The 16,200-nt window shown below is 45.8% G+C and overlaps 1 protein-coding gene across 1 annotated transcript in view; it reads left to right on the top strand.

Annotated features, from left to right (window-relative positions):
- DOCK5 (dedicator of cytokinesis 5) overlaps positions 1-16,200 on the top strand; it is a 79,379-nt gene that overhangs the window by 40,286 nt on the left and 22,893 nt on the right. Inside the window, exons 20-33 of the mRNA XM_059490684.1 lie at positions 198-287; positions 646-746; positions 2,181-2,315; positions 3,021-3,132; positions 3,532-3,602; positions 4,959-5,065; positions 5,692-5,828; positions 6,488-6,583; positions 8,127-8,225; positions 10,634-10,728; positions 12,486-12,564; positions 13,582-13,682; positions 15,292-15,350; positions 15,801-15,955. Of these exons, the coding sequence (XP_059346667.1) occupies positions 198-287; positions 646-746; positions 2,181-2,315; positions 3,021-3,132; positions 3,532-3,602; positions 4,959-5,065; positions 5,692-5,828; positions 6,488-6,583; positions 8,127-8,225; positions 10,634-10,728; positions 12,486-12,564; positions 13,582-13,682; positions 15,292-15,350; positions 15,801-15,955 (1,437 nt within the window). The remainder of the gene's footprint in view (positions 1-197; positions 288-645; positions 747-2,180; positions 2,316-3,020; positions 3,133-3,531; positions 3,603-4,958; positions 5,066-5,691; positions 5,829-6,487; positions 6,584-8,126; positions 8,226-10,633; positions 10,729-12,485; positions 12,565-13,581; positions 13,683-15,291; positions 15,351-15,800; positions 15,956-16,200) is intronic.

The following is a 16,200-nucleotide window of genomic DNA, read 5'->3' as shown; positions in this document are numbered from 1 at the left end:
TCCCAGGGACACAGGGCTGGGATCCCTTTTGAGAGGTTTTCCCAGGGACACAGGGCTGGGATCCCTTCTGAGAGGTTTTCCCAGGGACAGGATTTACAGTTCAGCCAGGCTGGAAGGGGAGGGATGATCCAGCTCATGCTCCTGTGCAGGATGCCAGTTGCCTTTTCCCACCTTTTACTGTTCCTTTCCCCCTCTAGTTTTTGCCAGACACCCTCGATGCACTTTTCAACATCATGATGGAAATGTCAGAAAATGAAACCTATGATTTCCTGGTGTTTGATGCCCTGGTGAGTGAATCTTCTATGGCTGCAGAGTTTGTTTTCAGTCACATTTCCAGTCTGTTCCTGGTGATTCCAATGAGCAATTGGTATTTTGCTTTAGAGATAAATGATATTTAAACACTTCTTAAGGCTTTTCTCAGGAGCCAGGAATGAAATACACATCAGCTTTTCAGTAGCCACAGTGAAAAGAGTAATAAATTGCACACACACAGTATTTAGTGACTGTTGTAACATGAATAACACTCTCTGTAGCATTAATGCTGTTGATAAAACAAAATTATAACCCAGCAAAAGAAATTAGAGACCATTCTATTGGAGTTAGTGTGCAGCTCTGTGCATCTGTTTCCTTCCGGACTTTTGGCAGGTATTTATTATTTCTTTGATTGGAGACATCAAGTTCCAGCATTTCAACGCTGTGCTGGAGACTTACATCTACAAACACTTCAGTGCAACCCTGGCCTATGTGTGAGTATTGGCCCAGGCCTCGGCTGTCACCCAGCAGTGGCACTGAGGGCTTTGGGGGTGACATCAGCTCTTGGGGATGGATTTCATTAGGTCATTTTTGATGATGTTAGTGGGATAAAAGCAGCAGAGAGCAGAGTTCCATCCCTTCTCTGTACTCAGGAGAGAAAGAATCCTTCTTATTGCTCCTTTTGCCCTCTCAAAATTTAGTTGTGAGATTTTTTTTCTGTGAAATCAGACAGAAAAGACTCTTCTGTCATGGATCTTGGCTTTCCTTGATCAAGCATCCCTCAGCCAAAGGTCACCACCCTTGTGGTAACAGAAGTGAAAAGTTCAAACTGAGGCCAATAGGGAGGGCAAAACCAGAAACCAAACTGCTTTTCCTCTCTGAAAATCTCCTTTTAATTTTTACTGATCCACGTGAACTGGCTGTCACCTTAAAATAAACAGAACTTGAAGTCCCCCTCTCCTGGAGTGCCTCCTTCCCTGCCCTGCCACACAAGCACTGCTTCCACGTGCTTTCCTTTTCTCCTCCTGCCCCACTCTGGGAGTTCTCACTCAGGGACAGAGCCTCAGTCCCTTCCCCTGGGAGTGGGGTTTGCATCTTCCCGGGCAGCTCCTTTTAGGGCAGAGGAAAAGCAGAGCCAGAGGGTGCAATCTGTAGAGTTTCAGCCCAAGGTTTGAGGAGGAGATGGGCTGTGAGCAGGAACCCTGGGCTGTTCCTGTGCCTGCAGTTCCCCTCTGGGGTGAGGAAGCTGGGCCTGCACAGGAACTGAGCCGTGCCTGCATTGGTTCCCTGTGGGATCTCAGCGCCTCAGGATGGAGGTGCAGAGTGGCCGAGACCACCCTTGGGGGGCTCGGGAGTGCTGGAATGTTGCCAGAAGTGTCTGGTGGCTGCACTTTGATCCTACAAGGGAGACGACACCTGTATGAGGATGGGAGGATCTCACTGGGTGAATGGTGAAGGGATGGGTTAATTAGAGTGTAAAACACAGGGTTTAGGATTTCTGTACAGGGGGGTCTAAAGAAGTAAGATGGAGGAATTGGGGCGTATCCTGTCCTTCTTCTTCTTCTTGGCCTCCATCTTCTGTGGTGATGGTGGCACTTTGGGATTGGTTCTTACTAAAAGTGCACTGGTTAATAAGGGTAAAAGGTATTGGGGAAAAATGATAAATATTGTACACGTAACTTTGGGTATAAAGATAAGTGACCGCCCCAGGGGCTCTCAGTGTGCCCATGGCTGGCTGCTGAGCAGACCTCTGTTGGGCTGAGAGAAAATCTTTTACATAAACAATTAATAAACACCGAGACCGAGAAAAGATCTGAAGTCTCTTCTCGTCCCTTGGGGCGCGGGCTGTCCAAGGCCACCCCGGGCCTTTCCAGGTCACCCAAACAGCCGAGAAACCGACAGTTCCCCTTTTTGTTCTATTTCCAAAGGAAACTCACCAAAGTGCTGAACTGCTACGTGGGGAATGCTGAGGACTCCAGCAAGACAGAGCTGCTCTTTGCAGCCCTGAAAGCCCTGAAATACCTGTTCAGGTTCATCGTGCAGTCCCGGGTGCTGTACCTGAGGTGGGTCCAGCCTTCCCTCCCTGGGCCTCCTCTGGGAAACCCACGGGAGTTCCTTCCAGTAAATATCACTAAGGCAGATATTCTTCACCAAATCCTCTATCACTGACTCACTAAGAGGATCTTTCTGCCCTTTGTCTGTGGCTGGAACAAATGATTTGAGCAAAAATTGAAATACCTGATTAGAAGGGAGAAAAACCTTTTTGTCCCCCATAACGTGCAATAAGCAGCACATGGTAGAGCTGAAAAGGAACACAGTAGTTATTTTTATAAAATAAAACATGGAATTTCCTCCTCATTTTCAGAAACTTTAAAAAAACAATACACAGATACTTCAGTCATTAAGTGAGGTGGGAGATGACACATTCTCCAGTTGGGGTAAAATTAAAGTGGTTTAATTGCAGCTTCAAAAACATCTTTCCAGAGATTCACAGTGAGGGTTTGAAACCCTTTATTCATGTCCATTCTGGATTTTTTTTTCCTGTTCAATACTTGGAACCCAAGCAGAATTTGCTGCAGTGGCAGCCTGAAAAGTGCAGGGTTTCCCCTCTGACAGATCCCAGCAGGAAATGGCTGCAAAATCTCCAATTCCATTTTTACCCCCATGGCTTTGTCAAAGGAGATGGCATGAAGATGTTGTTGTTGCACAGGATGAAATCCTGACTCAGCTGCTGGATTTGTGTGTGTAACTGGCCCTGTTGTTTGCAGTGTGTATGGGAAGAGTGAGGATGGGAATGAATTCAACGATGCAATTCGCCAGCTCTTCCTCTCCTTCAACATCCTCATGGACCGGCCCCTGGAGGAGGCTGTCAAGATCAAGGTGAGCAGAATTTCCAGGGAAAAGTGAAAAACTTCAATTAGATCACCTGGTGCAGTTGGGAAGGGGCTGGGCCAGAAAAAAGAATGAGAGAATTATCCAGGAATCCCTTCTCTTCCATCTTTCCCACTCTGCACTGCAGATCTGGGGTGGCTGGAGGTTCTTTGGATGCATAAATTTGATTTTTTTTATTTTAAACCAGTTCTTTGCAGTTGTCCTCACTGGATTTCCTATGTGTATTTCATATCCTTGGTTTCTTTCTTTCTTCTTTCAGGGGGCAGCTTTAAAATATTGCCAAGCATAAATTTGATTTTTTTTATTTTAAACCAGTTCTCTGCAGTTGTCCTCACTGGATTTCCTATGTGTATTTCATATCCTTGGTTTCTTTCTTTCTTCTTTCAGGGGGCAGCTTTAAAATATTTGCCAAGCATCATAAATGATGTCAAACTGGTATTTGACCCCGTTGAGCTCAGGTAACTGTGTGAAGTTTGTTTGTCCTCTAAACCCAGTTTATCTGGGAGGAAGAATTTTGGAAACTTCATTATAAGCAGCCACTCTGGTTATGATCTGATGGTGCAGATCCTGTGTATGGACTCAAGGAAGTGCTTGCTGAGCTTTAGAGGAAGTCAGTGGAGTTCAAAGGATTCTCTGCATCCCAGTTTTTCATTCTGGGAGTGTCCAAGCCCAGGTTGGATGGGCTTGGAGCAACCTGAGGTAGTGGGAAGTGTCCCTGCCCATGGCAGGGGTGGAGCTGGGTGATTTTAGGGTCCCTTACTACCCAAATCCTTCCAGGGTTCTGGGATCCTTACAGACACCTTGAGATTTTACTGAAAAGCAAAATCCGAGGGCAGTGAGGTGTTGAAATCTCGTGCAAGTTTCCACCAGCCAGTTCTTGGTGAATGCTCCTGAAAAGTGTGCCAAAGGCTGAGCGTTGGCTGGGAACCCAAAAGTTGTGTTTATCCAGGAAATTCTCAGCCCTGTGGGTTCCTGGTTGTGGTGCTCAGAGCTTTGCCCATAGCTGCCCGGCCCTGTCTCCCTGTCCTGCCACAAGTGATTTGCTGGGAAGCAGCAGACAGGCAGCAAATGGCCGTGGAATTTCATTAAAGGGAATCTGGGGCTGGAGTGAGTCACTGCTGCTGATGGAAGGGGCATCTGGGAGGAGGCTGTGCCTTTGTGCTGGGCATGTGCCAGCTTCCTTCAGGGTGCTGAGTCTGTTCAAATGAGGCTTTCAAACTGTCCCTGGGTGTGACAGCCAGTGGGATTAACCTGTGAGGGCACAGAGCAGTGGGATTAACCTGTGAGGGCACAGAGCACTGCCTGTTTAGAGGGTTTGGGATGTACCTGGTGTGTCCTGGAATAAAAGTTTCATTTAAAGAGGTTCAAGCCTGCAGTTTCTGAACACTGCTCAGTTTTACTTCCACAGAATTCACAGAATTCTGTAACTAGGTTGGAAGAGACCTTAAAGATCGTGAGTTCAACCCACACCCTAACACCTCAACAGGGCTTTAAATTCTGTGCTGAGTCCCTTGAAAATCACTCAGGGCTCTGTGGCAATGTGCCTGTTGGATGGAATTCCCAGAGGAGCTGTGGCTGTCCCATCCCTGCCAGGCTGGAGCATCCTGGGGCAGTGGGAGGTGTCCCTGCCATGGCAGGGGCTGCAGCTGGGGAGCTTTAAGTCCCTTCCAACCCATCCCATTGTGGGGTGCTGTGGTTCCATGTGTGGCCCAGGGGCAGGGCAGTGTCTCTGAGGGATGGATGGGCTGGTGCTCATGCTGATGCTGATGCTGGGTGGCAGTGCTGACCCTCTGCTCCCTCTGCCTTGCACACAGTGTCCTCTTCAGCAAGTTCATCCAGAGCATCCCTGACAACCAGCTGGTCCGGCAGAAGCTGAACTGCCTGACCAAGATCGTGGAGAGTGACCTGTTCAAGCAGGCTGGTGAGTGGCACTGGGGAGGCTCTGGGCCTCAAAAGCCTTCAAAATGAGTTCCCTGACAGTCATCAGGGGCCATCCATCATTAAATCTAGCTCTAGAAACATTCCTTGCCATGGAAACTGAGGTTTTTGCTGTCCAGCCTTTATACAATGCCCAGTGTGTGGGATCCTGATCCAGGGTGGGGATTCAGGAGGGAGAAGCTGCAGGTGCTGTTTGATGGAATATACAGAATTTATAAATGAAAGGGTGGGGTTAGATGGGATAGTGGGAAGGAATTCCTTCCTGTGAGGGTGGGGAGGGGCTGGGATGGAATTCCCAGGGAGCTGTGGCTGTCCCTGGATCCCTGAAGTGCCCAAGGCCAGGCTGGAGCACCCTGGGACAGTGGGAGTTGTTCCTGCCATGGCAGGGGTGGGATGAGATGATCTTTTTGGTCCCTTCAACCCAACCCATTCTGGGATTCCATTATTCATATTCCAGATCATTTATGACTCTCCAGTCCGTTTGTCATAGCTCCAGAGGCTTTAAGCAGGTTCTGGTGTCCCAGATGGAATCAGGAGCAGGACTCTCCTGTGAGGTGCCCATCCCCAGGGCATGCTGAGGCTCTGCTCTGTCCCTGTGTCCCTTTGCAGAGTGCAGAGATGCCCTCCTGCCCCTGCTCATCGATCAGCTGAGTGGGCAGCTGGATGACAACTCCAGCAAGCCCGACCACGAGGCCAGCTCCCAGCTCCTGAGCAGTGTCCTGGAGGTCCTGGACCGCAAAGATGTGGTGAGCACGAGCTCTCAGGGCTGCCAGTTCAGCTCAGTTCTTCTTTTGAGAAGTCACAGTAAAGAAACATCCTCTGCTTGTGCTTTAGTGAGTCAGAATTGTGATATTTATAGAAACTGGGATGTCTTGCTGTGCAGTTCTTTGTAAGGGCTCTGTCTGAAGACGAGCCAGGAAAGGTTGAATTAGTTGTTATCACTACTAGAAGCATTTACTTCCCTTTCTAGGGACCAAAATGTCATCTCAGCTGCTTTGGTGGCTTGTTCAGTAATTTGGAGCAAGTCAAAGAAGTATTACATGGTATAAAAATGAGGAGTTATGGAATAGGGACAACAATCACTGTTCAGCCAGAAAAATGTACTTCCCACTCTGTTCATGGGAATTGTTCTGAGTGCCTGTGAGCAGAGTGGTTCGAGCTGTTCAGAGAAGAGCTGTCAAAGCCCCAGCACGAGCTGATGAAGCTGGGGCAGATCCATTAAGGGAATTCTCCACCCAGTGAATCCCAGAGTGTTTGAATCGATCGCTCGTGCACTTAAATCTCCTTTTTCTGCTTCCCCTAATGAAATTCAGCCCTGTCAGGGCAGTCCTCCCACACAGGGAGCTGCCCCTGGCAGGCTGTGCCTGAGGAATGGTCCCCAGTGTCCCTTGCTGGCTGTCCCCAGGGTGCCACTGCTCTGCACATCCAGCAGATGATGGAGCGGCTGCTGCGCCGGATCAACCGCACGGTGATCGGGATGAGCCGCCAGAGCCCGCACATCGTGAGAGCCCTTCCCCCCTTCCCTGCCTTGTCTGAGGGGTTCAGTCCCTGAGAGCCCTTCCCCCCTTCCCCACCTTCCCTGCCTTGTCTGAGGGGTTCAGTCCCTGAGAGCCCTTCCCACATTCCCTGAGGGGTTCAGTCCCTGAGAGCCCTTCCCACATTCCCTGCCTCTGACTGAGGAGTTCCATCCCCTGAGAGCCCTGCCCACCTTCCCTGCCTCTGACTGAGGAGTTCAGTCCCTGAGAGCCCTTCCCACCTTCCCTGCCTCGTCTGAGGGGTTCAGTCCCTGAGAGCCCTTCCCACCTTCCCTGCCTTGTCTGAGGGGTTCTACCCCCTGAGAGCCCTTGCCCACCTTCTCTGCCCCTGACTGAGGGGTTCTACCCCCTGAGAGCCCTTCCCCACCTTCTCTGTCCCCTCAGGAGCTCTGACTGAGGGGTTCCATCATCTGGGAGCTGTGCTCCTTCCCCAGCAGCTCTAACTGAGGGGTTCATTCCCTGGGAGCCCTCCCTGATTCCCCAGCACTCCCTGACTGAGGGGTTCATCCCCTGGGAGCCCTTCCCCAGCACTTTTAACTGAGGAGTTCATTCCCTGGGAGCCCTCCCCTCCTTCCCCAGCACTCCCTGCAGTGGGTTCATGCCCTGGGAGCCCTGCCCTCCTTCCCCAGCACCTTTAACTGAGGGGTTCATCCCCTGGGAGCCCTCCCTGATTCCCCAGCACCTTTAACTGAGGGGTTCATTCCCTGGGAGCCCTCCCCTCCTTCCCCAGCACTCCCTGCAGTGGGTTCATGCCCTGGGAGCTCTCACTTGCCAGCGGTTCATTCCTGATGAACTCATCTCTCCCTGCCCTGCAGGGCTTCTGTGCCACCCAGCCGTGTCTCCTGGTGTTTTTCTGAGGATTGGGATTCAGGTTATCCCACTCCACTTGAAGCTGAGTCACTGGGGGTGATTTAATTTTCTTTTGGCCCCTGTGCACAGAATTTTGTGTCAGTGCAGTGCCTGACACAGGATCTGTGCTGCATTTTGTCACCTGGGCTCAGCAGGATGAAATGCTGGGGGATGAGACCCTTCAGGGGCATTTCTGACTGAGGGCTGCAGGCAGCTCTGGGGTGCTTTAACTCAACCTGGAGTTCATGTACAGAAGGATGGGAAAGCCAGGAGCTGGGGATTTACCTGATTTTTGATGAGTCTGGGGTCACTTCAGTGTGCCACCCATGAGAATTGCAGCTGGCCCTGCTAAACCTGAAAATCAGAGTCAGCTTGGAAAAGACTTGTAAGATCTGATGGAGTGGATCAATATATATATAAAATAAAATTCTGTGTTGGGAGGATGTGTTTCTCTTGTGATCCATGGGGAGAAAGAAAGCAATACCCAGATTTCAAACTTGAATTTTAGGAATTCTTGACTGGTTTGGAGGAGCAGTCTCAGGTTGATGGCAGGACACAGATAAGGAGGATTCTGATCAGTGATATTTGATAGGTCACATTTAGAAGTTACAATGCTTAACCCAGGAGAATAACCAGTGATTTGTGGCTTTCCCTTTGCAGGGTATTTTCGTGGCCTGCATGACAGCCATCCTGAGGCAGATGGATGATTTCCATTACAGCCATTACATCAACACTTTCAAAACCAGGCAGGACATCATTGTAAGTCAGCCTGGCTGGGCAATGAGCTCAGCCCACCCAGGAGCAGCACTCTGCTCTGCAGGGTCATTTCTCTGCTCACTTTGGGGGGAGCAAACCCTCAGCAGTGGCTCCTGGTGCCACAATTTCTGGGAATTCATTCCTGTCACCCTTGCTGGGCACTGGGAGGTTGCTGACTCAGCAGAGCCCAAGAGCAGCGTTTGTGGCATTGAAGAAAAACATCTTTCATGGGTAAAAAATGTTTGATTTGAGTCAGGAACCAGAAGAGGGAATGAAGATGGAAAAGTAAAGCATTTCATGGTCTGGCTCTCACTTTGTGCCCCTGTTCTCTATATCTAATTCTTTCTCCTCCTCTGAAGTTTAATTAAATGCTTCAATCTTGCTTTAGTGGCAGCAATGCAGAAAGTTCTCAGAATGTTAAAAATTCACATCCTCAAAAACTTTGAGTGTGGAACAAGGTGAAAATATTAACATTTCTGAGGGGTTATTCTTCTTAAAACCAGCAGATTTTCCCCCAAACTCCCCAAAGTGACCCAAACTAGAATATTTAGCAGGACTGGTGCACAACAAAAGAACTGTTGGAGCTTTTTTGTCCCTTTATCCCTTATTTTGCAATTGGGAAGTGACAGTTTATTGAAACACCAGCTGGGGAAGGGCCTGGAGTTGTGTTCTTCCTGTTCCAAAACCCACCAGAAGGTTTGGAATTCATTTTGGGGAGCCAAGGTGATCCCTTTTTTCCCTGTGCAGTTGGAATTACAGAATTTCACAGAAAATCACTTGCACAATCAGCTCTTGGGGCAGCGTGGAGCAACACAGCCATCTACAGGTCACTCCCACTTCATGTGGATTTGGGACTGGTTTTATCTTACCCAAGTGAGAAAGGAAAGGAAAGGAAAGGAAAGGAAAGGAAAGGAAAGGAAAGGAAAGGAAAGGAAAGGAAAGGAAAGGAAAGGAAAGGAAAGGAAAGGAAAGGAAAGGAAAGGAAAGGAAAGGAAAGGAAAGGAAAGGAAAGGAAAGGAAAGGGAAAGGGGAAAGGGGAAAGGGGAAAGGGGAAAGGGGAAAGGGGAAAGGGGAAAGGGGAAAGGAAAAAGGAAAGGAAAGGGGAAAGGGGAAAGGAAAGGAAAAAGGAAAGGAAAGGAAAGGGAAAGGGAGCCCAAATCAGGCAAATTCAGAAATTCTGGAAGTGTTCATCCAGTGAGAAGATTTTCAGGATGATCATGGGAAATAATTATTTCTAATGTGATTTTTCTACACCTTTAAATCTACAGGAGCTAACCTGCCTTTGTAGTGGTGTGGCAGTTGTTAATACCAACAGAAAATTTTGTTTTACTGCAATAGCTGCTTTTATTTTTCCTGTTCTTTATCGGGTTTGTTTGTGCTGGTACTTCCAGCCCTGCCTTGGCATCATTCCCTGTTAGTCTGGCACTTTTAGGAGTTAATTCATGACTTCAAGGTGCCCATGTCAAGGCCAACCCTGTCATCAGGCTCTGATTTAATAAAGCCAAAAGGATTTTTACTGAGGCAGCACCAAGTGCTCCATTTCTCCATCAATATCTTGCCAATTCTTCAGCCCAAACTGTTCAGCTCAACAGATTTTTTGCTGGTGATCATTTCAAGGGGATGGCTCCTCCTGTGACCTTCTTTGTGTCCCTCTCACATTTGAATATTAATGTGCTGCTGCAGAGAATAGAATTGATTTAAGAGCTCAGAGTGGCTTTTGGACCTGCAGAGACCACAAGGAGGAGATCAATATTCCTGATACTCCCTTCTTTTGCTCATCTCTGCTCATTTTCCTTTTTTTTTTCTCTCTCATTCTGCAATTCAACCTTGTTTTATTCCAAGTTTGAAGTCTTGTTTGGAGGGTGCTTGTGCAAAAAGTGTCTTTTCTACAATAATGTAGGATAATTCTAAATCACATCTCTGGTGTTATATTCACTGCTTCTCCTTAACTGTTCTTAAACAGGACCAGGAAAGGTTTAACTCTAATTAGTGAGTGAAAATACATTGTAATTTCAGGCTTTCTAGACCATTCTGTTGCATTGTCACCACTCAGAGACTTGGGAACAGGCCCTGCAATATTGGTTTTGCTCTCTAATCCAGCTTGTGCACAGCTCCAGCACAGCTTAATGCAAAACAGCAAAGACAGATCTCATTAAACAGACCAACATTGTGTGCAGTTGTTTCTCCTTGTGCCACTGGATGGATGAAATGTCAGCAATAATTTCATTACTGGGCCGTACCCACAGGATGAGAGCCCCCTGTTAGGCAGGGCCCTGATTGCCAATTAGCATGAGCATTAATCAGTGCAGTCCCAAACATTTGCATTTCCTGAGGCCACAGCAGCATCTCCCTGTGATCCCACGGACACAACCCCACCACGTGCAGCCTGATGGGTTTTATTTCTCCCACAGGATTTCCTGATGGAAACATTCATCATGTTCAAGGACCTGATTGGGAAGAACGTGTATGCAGCTGACTGGATGGTCATGAACATGATGCAGAGCAGGTACAGCCTTGAGTCTGGGCCAGGTCTGGCTTTGGGGCCTCCCTGGACCTCATGGGAGGGTGATTCACACAAGGCAATTTTCTTGTTCTTTTTTATAATTTTTAAATTTTAATAATTTTTAAATTATTAAAAAATTATTTTTAAAAAAATTATTTATTTCATGTATGCTCTTTTATGTATTTATTTATTGCTATTTTTGTTTATTTATTGTTATTTCTTAAAGCTCAAGTCTGGTTTAAGTCCAGGCTGAAGTCTGGGTTAAAGTCTGGCTTTGGAGCCTGCCTGGACCTGACAGGAGAGTGACTCACATGTGGCAGTTTTCCTGTTATTTTTTTAAATGTATTGATTTTATTTATGTTCTTTTCTTTTCTTTATTTCTTGTTATTTTTATTTATTTATTTTTGTTTCTAAGGCTTTAGTCTGGTTTAAGTACAGGCTTAAGTCTGGGTTAAGTCTGGCTTTGTGGCCTCCCTGGACCTGATGGGAGGGTGATTCACACAAGGCAATTTTCTTGTTTTTAAAAAAAAAAAAATTATTTTATTTATGCTCATTTATTTATTTCTTGTTATTTTTATTTAGTTATTTTTATTTCTTGGGCTTTAGTCTGGTTTAAGTACAGGCTTAAGTCTGGGTTAAGTCTGGCTTTGGAGCCTCCCTGGACCTGACAGGAGAGTGACTCACATGTGGCAGTTTTCCTATTATTTTTTTAAATTTATTGATTTTATTTATGTTCTTTTCTTTATTTATTTCTTGTTATTTTTATTTATTTATTTTTGTTTCTAAGGCTTTAGTCTGGTTTAAGTACAGGTTTAAGTCTGGGTTAAGTCTGGCTTTGGAGCCTCCCTGGACCTGACAGGAGAGTGACTCACACAAGGCAGTTTTCTTGTTTTTTAAAAAAAATTATTTATTTTTATTTATGCTCATTTATTTATTTCTTGTTATTTTTATTTAGTTATTTTTATTTCTTGGGCTTAAGTCTGGTTTAAGTACAGGCTTAAGTCTGGGTTAAGTCTGGCTTTGGAGCCTCCCTGGACCTGACAGGAGGGCAACTCACACAAGGCAGTTTTCTTGCTATTTTTTACAATGTATTTATTTTATTTATGTTCTTTTCTTTATTTATTTCTTGTTATTTTTATTTATTTATTTTTATTTCTAAGGCTTAAGTCTGGCTTTGGAGCCTCATTGGACCTGACAGGAGGGTGACTCAAATGTGGCAATTTTCCTGTTATTTTTTAAAATTTATTGATTTCATTTATGTTATTTATTTTCTTTATTTATTTATTGATATTTATATCTTTTCTTCTGATTTTCTTCAGCACTTCAGGTTGATTTCAATCAGATTCCAGCTATTTTTAGTTTCTGTGCATTTCCACTGGTGGAATTGGAAATCTCTGTCGTGCCCAGAAGAATGAAATCAAACCCTGGGTTCTTTTTTCCAGCTTAAACCAGAGAAGCTTTTTGGTCTCAGTTCTGGGGGAATCACATGGGAAACCTAAACCCAGAGCTGGCCAATGCTTAACCACTCTTCCAGAGAGGAAATTTCCCTGATATCCAACCTGAGCCTCCCCAGTGCAGCTTGAGGCTGTTGAACCAAGGGTTGACTTTGCCTGAATGTCCCTGATTTGGAGGAATTCCTGCCTTTTTGGGAGCATCTGTTGCTGTCTGCTGAGCTTGCACAATGGAGCTGTGAGCCCAGAGCTGCAGTGTCATTGATTTTGGGTACAGAATCACCTTATTTGATGTTTTTGTCTCTTCAGGGTTTTCCTCCGGGCAGTGAACCAATTCACCTCCGTCCTCAACCGCTTCTTCCTGGATCAGACTCATTTTGAGCTCCAGGTGATTGTCCTGTTTTCTCTGGATTTTCTTATGGGTCCCAGACCTGTTTTCTCTGGATTTTCTTATGGGTCCCAGACCTGTTTTCTCTGGATTTTCTTATGGGTCCCAGACCTGTTTTCTCTGGATTTTCTTATGGGTCCCAGACCTGCTAGAACAGCTAAACCCCACTGGTAGCAGGCTGTGGCTCACTGAGGTTCCCTCCCTCATGGAGGGGACTCTGCATTTGGGGCTGGGCAGCTCTTTGGTGCCTGTTGTTGCTTTTCCTTTGTTTCCTCCTCTCGGGTCTCTGTGCTTGAGATGACCCTGAGGTGTTGGAAAGTCTCTTTTTCCCAGCCCTGCGACCAAAGAACTCGAGATTGATCGCTTCTGCTTTTCAAGGTTGTTTATTTTCTCTTATCTGTTCCATTCTGTCTCTGACCTGCTGAGATCTGTCCAGCAGGTCGGGTTGTGGCACAGTCCCTGCCCTTGGGGTGCTGTTGGCTTTTTATACTGAGAACTACCTGTGCTTTATTTACAATAATCTTCCAATACCTATCCCCTGTGTTAGACAGTCTGTCTCTACTCTAAACCAATCCAGAAGTGTCACCATCACAGCAGAGGATGGAGGACAAGAAGGAGAAGGGGAAGAAGAAGAAGGAAGGAAGAAGAAGAAGAAGGAAGGAAGAAGAAGAAGAAGAAGGAAGGAAGAAGAAGAAGAAGGAAAGGAGAAGGAGGGAGGGAGAGGACACACCCAGATTCCTCCATCTTGCCTCCTGAACCCCCATTCTAAAAACCCCAAAATTCTACTTTTTCACCCTGTGACAAATTCACTGTCATTCTACTCAAACTCTTGTGGCTTGTAACTCTTCACACAAAGTTGGTAATTGTTTCCATGGGCTGAAATCAAAGGCACAGGTGTTTGTGACTCCATGCCAAGGTCTCTGAACCCTCTGCCAGGGTCTCGAGTCATCCAGTGCAGCCAGAGGAATGTCCTGGGTTCTGACATCCTCCCATTTTAATCTCCTTTCTCTCCCCCAGCTCTGGAATAACTATTTCCACTTGGCAGTTGCCTTCCTCACTCACGAGTCCCTGCAGCTGGAGACCTTCTCCCAGGCCAAGCGCAACAAAATCATCAAGAAGTGAGTTCCCATTTCCCTTTTGGCTCTCAGGAGGCTCCGTTTGGGCTCTTCAGACACCCCCAGGGTGGGAGGAGGTGCTGTGGAAATGCTGATTAAGGCACTGTGCTAAAGGGGTGAGCAGGACAAGATGTCAGGGCTGCAAATTAGGGCTGGTTGAAGTTTGGTCAGGCAGATCTTGAACTTTGCAGCACCTTGCCAGGGGTCTCTCCACTGGAAGATCTCTAATGGAAAGGTTGGCATGATTCCCAGAGTTCCCTTTTGCAATTCCTCAGCCTTTGTGGAAGGTAGGTCAGAGGAATCCTAAAAGCCCTCCAGCTTTCTGGCCCCCACCTTTTACTTTTCTTCATTTCAGAGCCATTCATATCCCCAAACCAGCAGTTTTTAGTCAGTGAGCTGCTTTTACCTCTTCATTCCCATGGAATTGGGTGCCTGGATATCTCTGAGCATCCTGACACAGGCTTTTGTTAGGATTTTTCATCTTTTCTCTGCAGAAGTGGCTTGAGGAAGCCTGATAGTGAAATCATTTTGCATTGCCTCGATGTCAGAGGTTAAAGCTTCAGGAAAAAACACCCAAACCCAACCAGAGTGGGGTGGAATTGCAGAATTCCCCTTTTTTCTGCAGGAGTGGCTTGAAGAAGCCTGACAATTAAATCATTTTGCATTGCCTCGATGTCAGAGGTTAAAGCTTTAGTAAAAAACACCCAAACCCAACCAGAGTGGGGTGGAATTGCAGGAAAAAACACCCAAACCCAACCAGAGTGGGGTGGAATTGCAAGAAAAAACACCCAAACCCAACCAGAGTGGGGTGGAATTGCAGAATTCCCCTTTTTTCTTCAGGAGTGGCTTGAAGAAGCCTGACAATGAAATCATTTTGCATTACCTTGATGTCAGAGGTTAAAGCTTTAGGAAAAAACACCCAAACCCAACCAGAGTGGGGTGGAATTGCAGGAAAAAACACCCAAACCCAACCAGAGTGGGGTGGAATTGCAGAATTCCCCTTTTTTCTGCAGGAGTGGCTTGAAGAAGCCTGACAATGAAATCATTTTGCATTACCTTGATGTCAGAGGTTAAAGCTTTAGGAAAAAACACCCAAACCCAACCAGAGTGGGGTGGAATTGCAGAATTCCCCTTTTTTCTGCAGGAGTAGCTTGAAGAAGCCTGACAATGAAATCATTTTGCATTGCCTCGATGTCAGAGGTTAAAGCTTTAGTAAAAAACACCCAAACCCAACCAGAGCGGGGTGGAATTGCAGGAAAAAACACCCAAACCCAACCAGAGTGGGGTGGAATTGCAGAATTCCCCTTTTTTCTGCAGGAGTGGCTTGAAGAAGCCTGACAATGAAATCATTTTGCATTACCTTGATGTCAGAGGTTAAAGCTTTAGGAAAAAAGCTTTGTTTCCACAGAGTGGGGTGGAATTGCAGGAAGCAGAGGGGCTGCAGCTTTCAGGAAATCTGAATTCCCAGGAATTCTGCTCTCAGCAATCTGCAGTGCCCTGTCAGAGTGAGCTGTGGCCATTTGTGGCTTTGCCATTCACTTCTCCAGCAGCATTCCCAGGATCATTGCAGTGCTTGGGCCTCTCTCATCTCTTCTTTCAATGCTTTCTCTAGGTATGGGGACATGAGGAAAGAAATTGGCTTCAAGATCAGGGATATGTGGTATAACCTGGGTGAGTTCCAGCTAAAGAATTACCTTTGCTCCAACTCTCAAGCTGCCTTTCAAATCCTTTATTTCCTTATAAAAGCTGCATGTGTTTCATGTGGGGAAATGCACTTACAGTTCAGCTGTTTCAGCACACAAAAATCTCTTTTTTCTGTGAATAACTTGGAAAAGCTGTTTTTTTCCTCACATCATCTGCTGAGATAATTTCTTAGATTCCCTCCAAAGGATGTTCTGCCATGTAAAGGATGAGTGGGATTTTTCAGAGAGCCTTTTTTTGTGATTTACAATTCAGCTCAATTATTTCCTTAGGCTATTCCTGAATTTTGGAGCTGTAACCTGGTAATTCTTAAATAAAATCCACATTCTGAGCAGAGTGGTTGTTGTGTGAATAATGTGCTTAAACACTGGGAAATGCAAATCCTGCCACTGGATGTATTTGACTCTGAATTTCGTGCAGGTCCCCACAAAATCAAATTCATCCCAGCAATGGTGGGGCCAATCCTGGAGGTGACCCTGGTCCCAGAGCCTGAGCTGAGGAAAGCAACAATTCCCATTTTTTTTGACATGATGCAGTGTGAGTTCAACTTCAGTGGGAATGGGAACTTCCACATGGTAAGGGATGCCATATATAACCCATATATATTATAATACAGTACATAGAGATATTAAATGTAATATAATATAATATAATATAATATAATATAATATAATATAATATAATATAAATTATATATATTATTATTATATATGATGTATATTATATATTATATATAATATATTATATATATAATATATTATATATATTATATATATTATATTATGTATTATATTATATATATATTATATACTATACTATA

This window comes from Ammospiza nelsoni, chromosome 30 (assembly GCF_027579445.1).
Source record: "Ammospiza nelsoni isolate bAmmNel1 chromosome 30, bAmmNel1.pri, whole genome shotgun sequence".
NCBI lineage: Eukaryota > Metazoa > Chordata > Aves > Passeriformes > Passerellidae > Ammospiza > Ammospiza nelsoni.
The sequence above is the reverse complement of the archived record's forward strand: the minus strand, read 5'-3'. Positions and strand labels throughout refer to the sequence as shown.